At 46.8% G+C, this 11,510-nt stretch overlaps 1 protein-coding gene across 4 annotated transcripts; it reads left to right on the top strand.

Moving 5' to 3' along the window:
* The first annotated feature begins 2,016 nt into the window (after positions 1-2,016).
* On the top strand, positions 2,017-9,866 carry LOC140419197 (uncharacterized). Of its 4 annotated transcripts, none has more exons than XM_072502988.1 (3): positions 2,017-2,153; positions 4,092-4,262; positions 5,200-9,866. In XM_072502988.1, exon 3 carries the CDS (start codon positions 5,714-5,716, stop codon positions 6,503-6,505), a length of 792 nt encoding a protein of 263 aa, XP_072359089.1. In that variant the 5' UTR covers positions 2,017-2,153; positions 4,092-4,262; positions 5,200-5,713; the 3' UTR covers positions 6,506-9,866. The 4 variants fall into 4 exon arrangements, with proteins under 4 accessions (XP_072359089.1, XP_072359086.1, XP_072359090.1 ...); XM_072502985.1 differs by having other exon boundaries at positions 2,141-2,212; XM_072502989.1 differs by lacking the exon at positions 2,017-2,153 and adding an exon at positions 2,624-2,689.
* The last annotated feature ends 1,644 nt before the right edge of the window (positions 9,867-11,510 follow it).

Below are 11,510 nucleotides of genomic sequence, written 5' to 3'. Positions count from 1 at the left end.
TAACACTGCAATGAAGTTACTGTGAAAGGTCCCTAGTCACCACACTCCAGCGCATATTTGGGTACATAGAGGGGGAATTCAGAATGTCCAATTCACCCAACAGCATGTCTTTCGGGACTTGTGGAAGGAAACCGGAGCACCCGGAGGAAACCCACAGGGAGAACTTGCAGACTCCACACAGGCAGTGATCCAAGCTTGGCATCGAACCTGGGACCTTGGAGTTGTGAAGCAACAGTGCTAACAGTGCAGGGGCTGTTTAGCACAGGGCTAAATCACTGGCTTTGAAAGCAGACCAAGGCAGGCCAGCAGCGCGGTTCAATTCCAGTACCAGCCTCCCCGAACAGGTACTGGAATGTGGCGACTAGGGGCTTTTCACAGTAACTTCATTTGAAGCCTACTTGTGACAATAAGTGATTTTCATTTCATTTCATTACTACTGTGCTACCGTGCCGCCCACACCACCCAGCTACAATGCACTGTTTTAATAAGACCCAAGAGTATATTCAGGATGTCACGCTCAGCACAAGGATACTAGATATTATAGACTGTAAGATCCACAAACTTTGTCATGACGGCTGCAACTTAACAGGTTATTATGGACATTAAACTGTGGGTAATATTCGATTCTGTGACCAATATTTAATTAAACACGGTCCCGAATAAGGAAACTTTGCAGCCACCTGCGAAGTTTAAATGTCTCGTTGTGTCAGGATGAACCAGTATTTGAGGAGCATGAAATCTCTGGACTGTCGGTCTCCAAGAGCCATATTGAACACCGGAGAATGAGCTCGAATTTGGACAGAGATAAGCGTGAGTGAGCATCGTAAACTGCTATTCTATCGGGTGTTCTGGGTCTCAGAGTTTTAACCCTGCAGTTAATTGTCAGGGATGCAGTATAATAAACCCTGAACAAAGAAAATGTGTGTGTGAGAAGCACCCGAAGCACCAGGAACCAGCTGAACCAGCAGAGCTGAATGTTTTCCAGTGCAGCCACAGTACTGTACTTATTCCAGCTTCCAAGTCCACCTGAGAACCAACCTCCTGGCTATTCATCTACAAGAAGCTTCAGAGACTCATGAGAATAATTTGTTTCTAAAAACGCTTCACTCCAACTAAAGGATTAGCTCAACAAGAAGACAACAGACCTGCAGCGATATAAAGACTGCAGTCTACATTCCATTTTCATCATTCCAGCTTCAACTTGATCTGTATCTAATTTCTGTTTATGTGTCAGTGAGTGTGAATAAGACAGACTGAGATGTTCAAACATCCAGGGAAATTGTGTGACAATAAATAACCATCTTCGGTTTAAAAATCACCAGTGAGCCTGCTGCTGAAATGTATTTCAAATAAAGTAAAATCACTCTGAGGGTAAGAAAATATCACACAAACATCCCGATAATGAACAAAGAACAAAGAACAAAGAACAAAGAAATGTACAGCACAGGAACAGGCCCTTCGGCCCTCCAAGCCCGTGCCGACCATACTGCCCGACTAAACTACAATCTTCTACACTTCCTGGGTCCGTATCCTTCTATTCCCATCCTATTCATATATTTGTCAAGATGCCCCTTAAATGTCCCTATCGTCCCTGCCTCCACTACCTCCTCCGGTAGTGAGTTCCAGGCACCCACTACCCTCTGCGTAAAAAACTTGCCTCGTACATCTACTCTAAACTTTGCCCCTCTCACCTTAAACCTATGCCCCCTAGTAATTGACCCCTCTACCCTGGGGAAAAGCCTGGAACTGGAAAGGATCATGAAATGTAATCAAACGCTGTATAACCGCCTTCAGGTAACTATACAGAGGCTGCAGCCTCTCACACTGAATGTATACGCGATCCACAGACACCTCCAGGCCACAAATATCAACTTCAGTTTGGGAGTGGGTGAAATTTTTTGGAACCTGTTTACCAAAGTCGAAATCTGCGGGCGCTAGGACCCGGCTGGAGAACAGAAATCTTCAGGCCCCGCCTACTAACTGTTGCATCGCCAAGACGCCAGCGCATGCGCTCTGTTTCCCCAAGATGGCGGCTGTGAACCAGGGCCTGGTCCCGGGAGAGAGCTGACCGGCGGTGATGTGACCTGAGGATCACCACACCTCAGGCAAGGGGCCAGGTTGGGAAGGCGGTGCCTTCAGGAATAACTGGGAAGGTGATGTTTGGTCAGTTGCTGCAGTCTGTGTAGTGAAGGTGCTGTCACAGTGGTGTGAGGTGAGGAAGTACAGGATTATCACCCAGCAATTATCAATTAAGGGGAATGTAAATCCAGCTCAGGCTGCTTTCAGATTGGAAAGGGAGCTAAGGTGTGTCCTCAGAGCTGGTGAGTGTTGAGGCTTTGGCAGTTTCTCTATAAAGTCCCTCTCTTTACAGCACGGATAGAGGCCCTTTGGCCCATTCATAATAATCTTTATTATTGTCACAAGTAGGCTTACATTAACACTGCAATGAAGTTACTGTGAAAATCCCCCAGTCGCCACACTCCGGCGCCTGTTCGGGCACACAGAGGGAGAATTCAGAATGTCCAATTCACCTACTAAGCTCATCGTTCGGGACTTACTGGAGGAAACCCATGCAGACACGGGGAGAATGTGCAGACTCCACACAGACAGAGAACCAAGCTCAGAATCGAACCTGGATCCCTGGTGCTGTGAAGCAGCAGTGCTAACCACTATGCTACCGTGCCGCCCAGTAAGTTTATTAGATTACTAGCTCTGGATGAATTGTGTCCCAGGATGCTGTGGGAGGCGAGTGAGAGATTGCAGAGACTCGGACCCAAAGTTTTAACCACAAATTAGGCCTGTTTTTGCTGGAATTTAGACATTTAAGGTGTGATCTAATTGATGTATTTAAGATATTAACAGGGAAAGACAGGGTAGATAAAGATCAACTATTTCCACTGTTTGGAGATTCTAAAATTAGGGATCATTGTCTAAAAATTAGGGCTAGACCGTTCAGGAGAGATGTTCGGAAGAACATCTTCACACACAGGGTGGGAGAGGTTTGGAACTCTCTCCCACACACAGCAGGTGAAGCTGGATCAGTTGTTAAGTTTAAATCGGAGGTAGAGTTTTGTTAAGCAAAGATATTCAGGGATATGGAGTTAGGTCACAGATCAGCCATGATCTCACTAAATGGCAGGACAGATGCGAGGGGATGAATGGCCTACTCCTGTCCCTGTGTGTATTTCTGTGATTCTGAAATTCAGACAACGATACCATGATAGGGCGAAGAGTCCTGATTAGCACCTGAGTTAGTTCGAGCTGCAAACCATCCCTTCAGATCCTTGCCCTTCATGGATTTCATGAAGGCCAAGGTAATAGTTAGATTATTGAAAGACTTGACGGAGTTGTTGGATACCATTTTTCGGGTCTCAGGATAACGCACAACGTAATTCACGCCGCACAGCCTTGCGTTGCCTTTGAACCTCATCGAGGCCTCGACGCTTCGTTTGTGTTGCTGCCGAAATTCCTGGAAGAAGTAAATCCTCACTCCTTCCTGCAGCCAGGTTCCACCTCATTGTTCCCTCTCCAGGACATTCTCTCAAGTTGTGGAAGCGAATGATTACAGGCCTGGGATGAAAACTATCCCTCGGCCTCAAAGACCGATGCTCCCTTTCTAATTTGGAACGCCCAGGCTTCACATCCAGCTCGAGAAAACGTGGCAGTCGATCCTCTAAGAACCTAACGGGAGTCTTACTCTCCACACTAAATGGACAGAAAATATCATAATTTATGGGCAGCACAGTAGCACAGTGGTAGATCCAGGGTCCCAGGTTCGATTCCCAGCTTGGGTCACTATCTGTGCGGAGTCTGCACATTCTCCCCGTGTCTGCATGGGTTTCCGCCGGGTGCTCAAGTTTCCTCGCACAGTCCAAAGATGTGCAGGTTCGGTGGATTGGCCACGATAAATTGCCCTTCGTGCCCAAATAAAAGGTTAGGTGGGGTTACGGGGATGGGGTGGCGGTATGGGCTTGGGTGGGGTGCTGTTTCCAAGGCGCAGACTCGATGGGCCGAGTGGCCTCCTTCACTGTAAATTCTATGATGACCATCTGACAGGCCGATGACTCAGATGTTCTTTCTCCGAACCTCAGTTCTCCAGGACCTCCGCCAGCCACTTGACTGGTTTTCAAAGGATTGAATTCGACGGAAGCATCTTGCTGAATGTTCAGGATTCTCTCCTCCGGACCATCGAGCCTCTCCATGGCGTTTTGGAGCTGGGCCTCATGAGCTCACAGATATTGAGTCAGCACACTCCGCCTCTGGTCAGTAACACGGATAATGTTGACAGTCATCATTTTTGCCGCCTCCCAGAGAGCCCCAGAGAGCGTGGGGTCGAGAGACCTCCTAGCGGTCGAGAGACCTCCTGAGGGTCAGGCCGCCATGTTGAAAAGGCGGCTCCATTCCCGCTGAATCCACCTGTGCTGTTTTATCAATGCATTTCTTCACGTTTTCCAGCATAATCCTACCAATCCGAACCCTGAAATGTTCCAGGGACACGATAACAAATATGAATTCAAGGATTAGGTAGATGAGTGCCAGGCAATCAGGATAAGTGTCAGATTGTAGGTTAGTGGCACCAGAACCTGTGGAAAAGCAGCTACTCGCGCACCTGTATCGCATGCCTGACACCACCCCACTCCCAGTCAGAAATCTGATTGATGAGGATGTTGAGTGTTATGCGGAACTTGCAGGTAAATGGAGAGAAAGCTGAGATGAGAAGGGATTTCTTTACTCGACGATGTGGTGAAGATTTGGTATTCTCTATCCCCGAGGATTCTGGAGCTTCAGTCATCAAATATTTTCAAGACACAGACTGATCGGTTTCTAGATATTGAAGATGTCGAGGGATATGAGGGATAGTGTGGGAAAACGGTGCTGAGGTAGATTAGCCAATGGTCCCATTGAATGGATCAGGCTCGATGGGCCGAATGGCCGACTGCAGCTTATATTTGTTATGATCTCCTGGACAGGAAGCTGTGCGCTTGGATTTGTCAATCAACCTGAATCAGCACCTTCAGGAGAATTAGGAGGGTCAATATGAGATACAGCAGAGTGAGAATGGAGGGAATGTGTGGTATGGACATTTACAGCTTTCGGGGAATAAGAGAGAGGAAAAAAAGTGACATAGAAACTAGAATTGTCTGTTCTGAGTTTCTATCCTGTACTGACAGTGATGAATTTTGGAAATTGTTTTTACAGGATATTAGACGAGGAGGAATTACAGACAGAAATCTCAAACGTTACGTCTCGATCTGACAGTCACTTCTTTCCTTAGAACCTGGATATCATTGGGCTTTGAATCTAGAAGGAGAAATGTTTCCCCGAACAGTCAGATAAATATTTCAACCATCAGTGTGACTGGAAAAGCACCGAGACCCACACAACACACACCCTGGTGAGAGTGTTCCAGTGAACTGACTGTGGAAACATCAGTGTGACTGGAAAAGCACCGAGACCCACACAACCCACACCCGGGTGAGAGTGTTCCAGTGAACTGACTGTGGAAACATCAGTGTGACTGGAAAAGCACAGAGACCCACACAACACACACCGGAGTGAGAGTGTTCCAGTGAACTGACTGAGGAAAGAGCTTTAACCAGCGACACAATCTGAAAAACATCACAATATTCAGAGCGGGGAGGGACCATACTCGTGCTGTGGATGAGGCTTCAACTGATTGTCCTGCCTGGAGAGACGTCAGGAGACCCAAAACATGGAGAAACCGTGGAAATGTGGGGACTGTGGGAAGGGATTCAGAGCCCCATCTCTGCTGGAGTTTCATCGGCGCAGTCACACTGGGGAGAGGCCATTCAGCTGCTCCAAGTGTGGGAAGGGATTCATTCAATTATCCACCCTGCAGACACACCAGCAACGTCACACTGGGGAGAAGCCATTCACCTGCTCTCAGTGTGGGAAGAGATTCAATGATTCATCCACCCTGCAGAGACATCAGCAAATTCACACTGGGGAGAGGCCATTCACCTGCTCTCAGTGTGGGAAGGGATTCACTCAGTTATCTCACCTGCAGACACACCAGCGAGTTCACACTGGGGAGAGGCCATTCACCTGCTCTCAGTGTAGGAAGGGATTCACTCAGTTATCTCACCTGCAGACACACCAGCGAGTTCACACTGGGGAGAGGCCATTCACCTGCTCTCAGTGTGGGAAAGGATTTGCACATTTATCCACCCTGCAGACACACCAGCGAGTTCACACTGGGGAGAAGCCATTCACCTGCTCTCAGTGTGGGAAGGGATTCACTCGGTTATCTCACCTGCACACACACCAGCGAGTTCACACTGGGGAGAGGCCATTCACCTGCTCTCAGTGTGGGAAGGGATTCACTCAGTTATCTCACCTGCAGACACACCAGCGAGTTCACACTGGGGAGAGGCCATTCACCTGCTCTCAGTGTGGGAAAGGATTTACTCTATTATCCAACCTGCGGAGACACCAGCGAGTTCACACTGGGGAGAGGCCATCCACTTCTCAATGTGAGACGTGATTGCATGTTTCATTGGACTTGCTGTGACACCAACAATTTCATAATCGATTACAGGGCTTGGATTCTACTGTTATTGTTTCTGCTCTACACCCAGGACTGCATTTTGTTAATTCTGACAGGTGGTCAGTGGGATGGTCGGAGGGTTTCTTTATGCTGGACTGGCCGGTCTCACCACCTTGCCTCCAGTGGGCTGATTCTCTTTGAGCCTGGTTGCTAAAACCTGGCTTCAAAATTGCACAAGGATCACAGAGTGAAAGGATGTTTGGAAGTTTGAAGATATTTAGTTTCCATTTCTGTTTCAAACCCCCCAAAGCATGCCACGTTGCCATGGAGATGGGCCCTGGTCGTTACATGGTTACTTTGTTTAAGTTATCTGGGTGTCCCTGACAGAAGGAAACTATCAGGTTATCAGCGTCAAGTTGCCTGAGATGGACTAGGAAACTGATTGGTACAGGGAATACCTAATATTTAAGGAATTATTACGTATTTATCAGGGGTCGGTTAGCTCAGTTGGCTGGACGACTGTTTGTGATGCAGAGCAAGGCCAACAGTGAGGATTCAACTCCCGTACTGGCTGAGTTTATTCATGAAGGCCCCGCCTTCTCAACCAGGCCCCTCACCTGAGGTGTGCTGACCCTCGGGTTAAATCACCTCCAGTCAGCTCTCTCTCTGTCAAAGGGGAGAGCAGCCTATGGTCCTCTGGGACTTTTGCGACTTTTATTTCACATGTATAGAACAAATATAGATTCCTTTAAGAAACAAAAATCCAACAGGAAAAATGATGTAACCGTGGCTAACAAGAAAAGTTAAAGATTCCATGAGATCCATTAGAATTCAGCAAAGGAGGACCAAGAAACTGATGAGAGGCCATTCACCTGCTCTCAGTGTGGGAAAGGATTTACTCGAGTATTCAACCTGCAGTCACACCAGCGAGTTCACACTGGGGAGACGCCGTCCACCTGCTCTCGGTGTCGGAAGAGTTTCACTCGGTTATCTCACCTGCGGACACACCAGGGAGTTCACACTAAGGAGACGCCGTCCACCTCTCAATGTGAGACGGGATTGCATGTTTCATCGCACCTGCTGTGACACCAACAATTTCACAATCGATTACAGGAGTTGGATTCTGCTGTTATTGTTTCTGCTCTACATCCAGGACTGCATTTTGTTCATTCTGACAGGTGGTCAGTGGGGATGGTCGGAGGGTTTCTTTCTGCTGGACTGGCCGGTCTCACCACTTTGCCTCCAGTGGGCTGGTGCTCTTTGAGCCTTGTTGCTAATAACTGGCTTCAAATTGCACAAGGATCACAGAGTGAAAGGGTGTTTGGAAGCTTGAAGATAGTTAGTTTCCATTTCTGTTTCAAACCCCCCCAACGCATGCCACGTTGCCATGGAAATGGGCCCTGGTGGTTACGTCGTTCTTTTGTTTAATTTATCTGGGTGTTCCTCACAGAAAAAATCTATCAGGGTATGAGGGGCAAGTTGTCTTGAGATGGAGTGGGAAACTGATTGGTACAGGGAATACCTAATATTTAAGGAATTATTACATATTTATCAGGAAGTCGGTTAGATCAGCTGGGCTGGGCGGCTGGTTTGTGATGCAGAGCAAGGCCAACAGTGAGGATTCAACTCCCGTACTGGCTGAGTTTATTCATGAAGGCCCCGCCTTCTCAACCAGGCCCCTCGCCTGAGGTGTGCTGACCCTCGGGTTAAATCACCTCCAGTCAGCTCTCTCTCTGTCAAAGGGGAGAGCAGCCTATGGTCCTCTGGGACTTTTGCGACTTTTATTTCACATGTATAGAACAAATATAGATTCCTTTAAGAAACAAAAATCCAACAGGAAAAATGATGTAACCGTGGCTAACAAGAAAAGTTAAAGATTCCATGAGATCCATTAGAATTCAGCAAAGGAGGACCAAGAAACTGATGGGAGCAAACTGGCGAGAAACATAAAAAACAACCGGAAAAGCTTCTCCAGGAATGTGAAAAGGAAAAGATTAGCAAAGACCAATGTGGGTCCATTCCAGGCAGAGACAGGAGAGTTTATAATGGGGAGTAAGGAAATGGCAGAGAAACTAAACAATGTGTGTCTGACTTCACAGAGGAAGATACAGAAATTGTCCCCAAAACACCAGAGAACCAAGGGACTGGCAGAGATTAGTATTGGTGAAAAAGTAGCACTGGAGAAATTAATGGGGTTGAAAGTGAATAAATCCCCAAAAGCTGATGATCCACATCCCAGAGTGGTGAACGAGGTGGCTGTAGCGATCTCTATTCCTCATTCTAAATTCTCCTGACTCTATCTGGAACGGACAAACCTTTTGTCTGAGCAAAATGTTTCCTTTTTACGTAGCCACAGAAGCTTTTACAATCCATTTTTATGTATTTTGCCAGTTCACATTCTATTCTATTCTCCCTTTTTTCCCTCAGTGTCTTGGTTGAAGAACTGAAGTAAATCCTCGGGAATGAATGATCACTTTGGACAGGTCCTGAGACAATTCAGTTTCAACTTCCAGGACAGAGTAACTATAATCTTGGAGTGTGATTGTAGGTTATGTAAAAGGACAAAGTTCTAATTTAAAGTTTAATGTGTAGGTTTCCGAGTTTAAGTAGCTTCTAGTTTGTTTGTTTGTTGTATTAAAAGTCACGTCATGTGATCCTTTAATTTGTTGACTGGGAATTGATTTTTTCCAAGAAGTTGCTGACCTTTACGAAGATCCTAATCCACAAGTTTTGTCTTCCTATTTGAGCCTCGCGCACCTTTCAGTCTCTATTGCTCGTGTCAGTGACAGCCAGGTGATGGAGCTGAGGGCAGAATTTAGTTGAGAATAACGGGGCTTGTTCCCCAGGTGGGAAACTGCCATGGGCGTCGCTAATAGGGGCTGATTTAGCACCGGGCTAAAGAGCTGGCTTTTAAAGCAGACCAGGGCAGGCCAGTAGCATGGTTCAATTCCCGTACCAGCCTCCCCGAACAGGCGTCGGAATGTGGCGACTAGGGGCTTTTCACAGTAACTTCATTTGAAGCTACTGTTATTATGTGACAATAAGCGATTTTCATTTCATTTTTCATAATAGAGACAGGAAGGTGCTGGAAGACTGACTGAGAACTGCACCTCCAACGAATCAGGGTTCAGGGGAGGGTGACCGAGGGTGTCGGTGATTCGACCCCCAAGGTCCAGTGCCCCCGTGTCCAAAGCAGGGAGTCACGTGAACAGGGTACAGAGAAGCCGAAGGGGAACCATTTGGGACCCGGAACATTGTGAACATCCTGTTACTCTGGTTGTCTTTGATCCTCAAGTAATTTTCTGTTTTTTTTTTAACCATGTTTCTGTTTCATCAATAAACTTATAACAGGAAAATATTTGAATTTGTTGGACTTTTCCTGAATAAATTTATTCACTTTTGGGAAAGTGGGTGAGAGGGGTTGATGAGCTCTTTAACAGAAAATGAGTCCCTCTAAGGTAATTGGCAAAGGAGCCAGAGGGGTAGAGGAGATTTGATTTTTCTGTTGACAGTGTTTGAAAATGGGGTTCAGGGAATCAATCATGATTGACAAATTTGTCAAGGTTCTCTGAGGAAGTAACAAGGGATGTCAATAAAGGAGAACCTGTAGATGTGCTTTATCTGGATTTCCAGAAGGTATTTCCCAAGGTGCCACATCAAAGGTTATTACACAAAATAAGAGCAGCAAATGAGCTGGGGTGGGGATGGACACAGGTGACGTTATGGAGATTCAAATATCTGGTATTAGTGATGGTGTGGATATGGGGTCAGAAACTCAACTTGGGGTCAAATCTTGGGGTCATGGTGGCACAGTGGGTTAGCACTGCGGCCTCACGGCGACGGGGTCCCAGGTTCGATCCCGGTTCTGGGTCACTGTCCATGTGGAGTTTGCATATTCTCCCCGTGTTTGTGTGGGTTTAGGGGCTGGTTTAGCTCAGGGCTAAATCGCTGGCTTTGAAAGCAGACCAAGGCAGGCCAGCAGCATGGTTCAATTCCCGTACCAGCCTCCCCGAACAGACTAGGGGCTTTTCACAGTAACTTCATTCGAAGCTTACTTGTGACAATAAGCGATTTCATTTTTCATTTCAATCTGATATGGAGATTGTGCAGAGTGTGGTTCAGCCTCAGACAGTTCCCAGGGAGAGGGATGGACTCGGGAGTTAGGGAATGGAATTTCTAATGGTGACTGAAGACAATGGCTTGGTCTTCCCAATTTTTAATTGGAGGAAAACCTTTCATCCAGTATTGGATGTGGGATAAGCAGTTTGATAATTTAGTAACAGTGGAGGAATGGAGAGGAATGGTGGTGAGGTAGAGCTGGGTGTTGTCAGTGTCCATGTGAAAACTAACACGGTGCTTTGGGATGATATCACCTCGTGGCTGCTTGTAAATGGGAAGTAGGAGGGGCCGAGGATACAGCCTTGGGGGACGCCGAGTACAAGGACTTTGGAGAGGAAAGGGAGGTTGGAGATGTCTTGGAAATTTGTAAAGATGGTGGGGTCAAGTGTTCTGTTTAGGATGGGTGATGATGTTGCATTAAAGTGAGAAGGACAGAACCAAATGAGGGAGAACTGGAAACATATCAACTAACATAGAGAGGTTGGATGGTCAACTGTTTTGTGAGAATGGAGTCGAGGGAACAGAAGTTGGGTCTGATGGACGATATAAGCTCAGAGGGAGATAGAAGATTGGAGAGAAACTGGAGAAAGATCCGAGTTCAGGGCTCAAACGAGGAGGAACTTTAGACAGTTTGGTCTGGTGGGTTAGTGGAAGGGAGGGAAGCAGCAGAGGCAGCTGATCAGATTGCCCCAATCTCAGTGACAAAGGAACCCCAGGAACTCCACACACTTGTTGTCGGAGGTGAGGATGGATGAAACAGGGGGAGGGGGGACAACATTTCAAAAGGAAGAACTTTTGTTAGAAATATTTTAAAATACTTGATGCACATTGTTTCACGCAATGCTGATTTATTTGACTTTTACCTGGAATATTAACCCCCATA

Source organism: Scyliorhinus torazame, chromosome 5 (assembly GCF_047496885.1).
Source record: "Scyliorhinus torazame isolate Kashiwa2021f chromosome 5, sScyTor2.1, whole genome shotgun sequence".
NCBI lineage: Eukaryota > Metazoa > Chordata > Chondrichthyes > Carcharhiniformes > Scyliorhinidae > Scyliorhinus > Scyliorhinus torazame.
The sequence above is the reverse complement of the archived record's forward strand: the minus strand, read 5'-3'. Positions and strand labels throughout refer to the sequence as shown.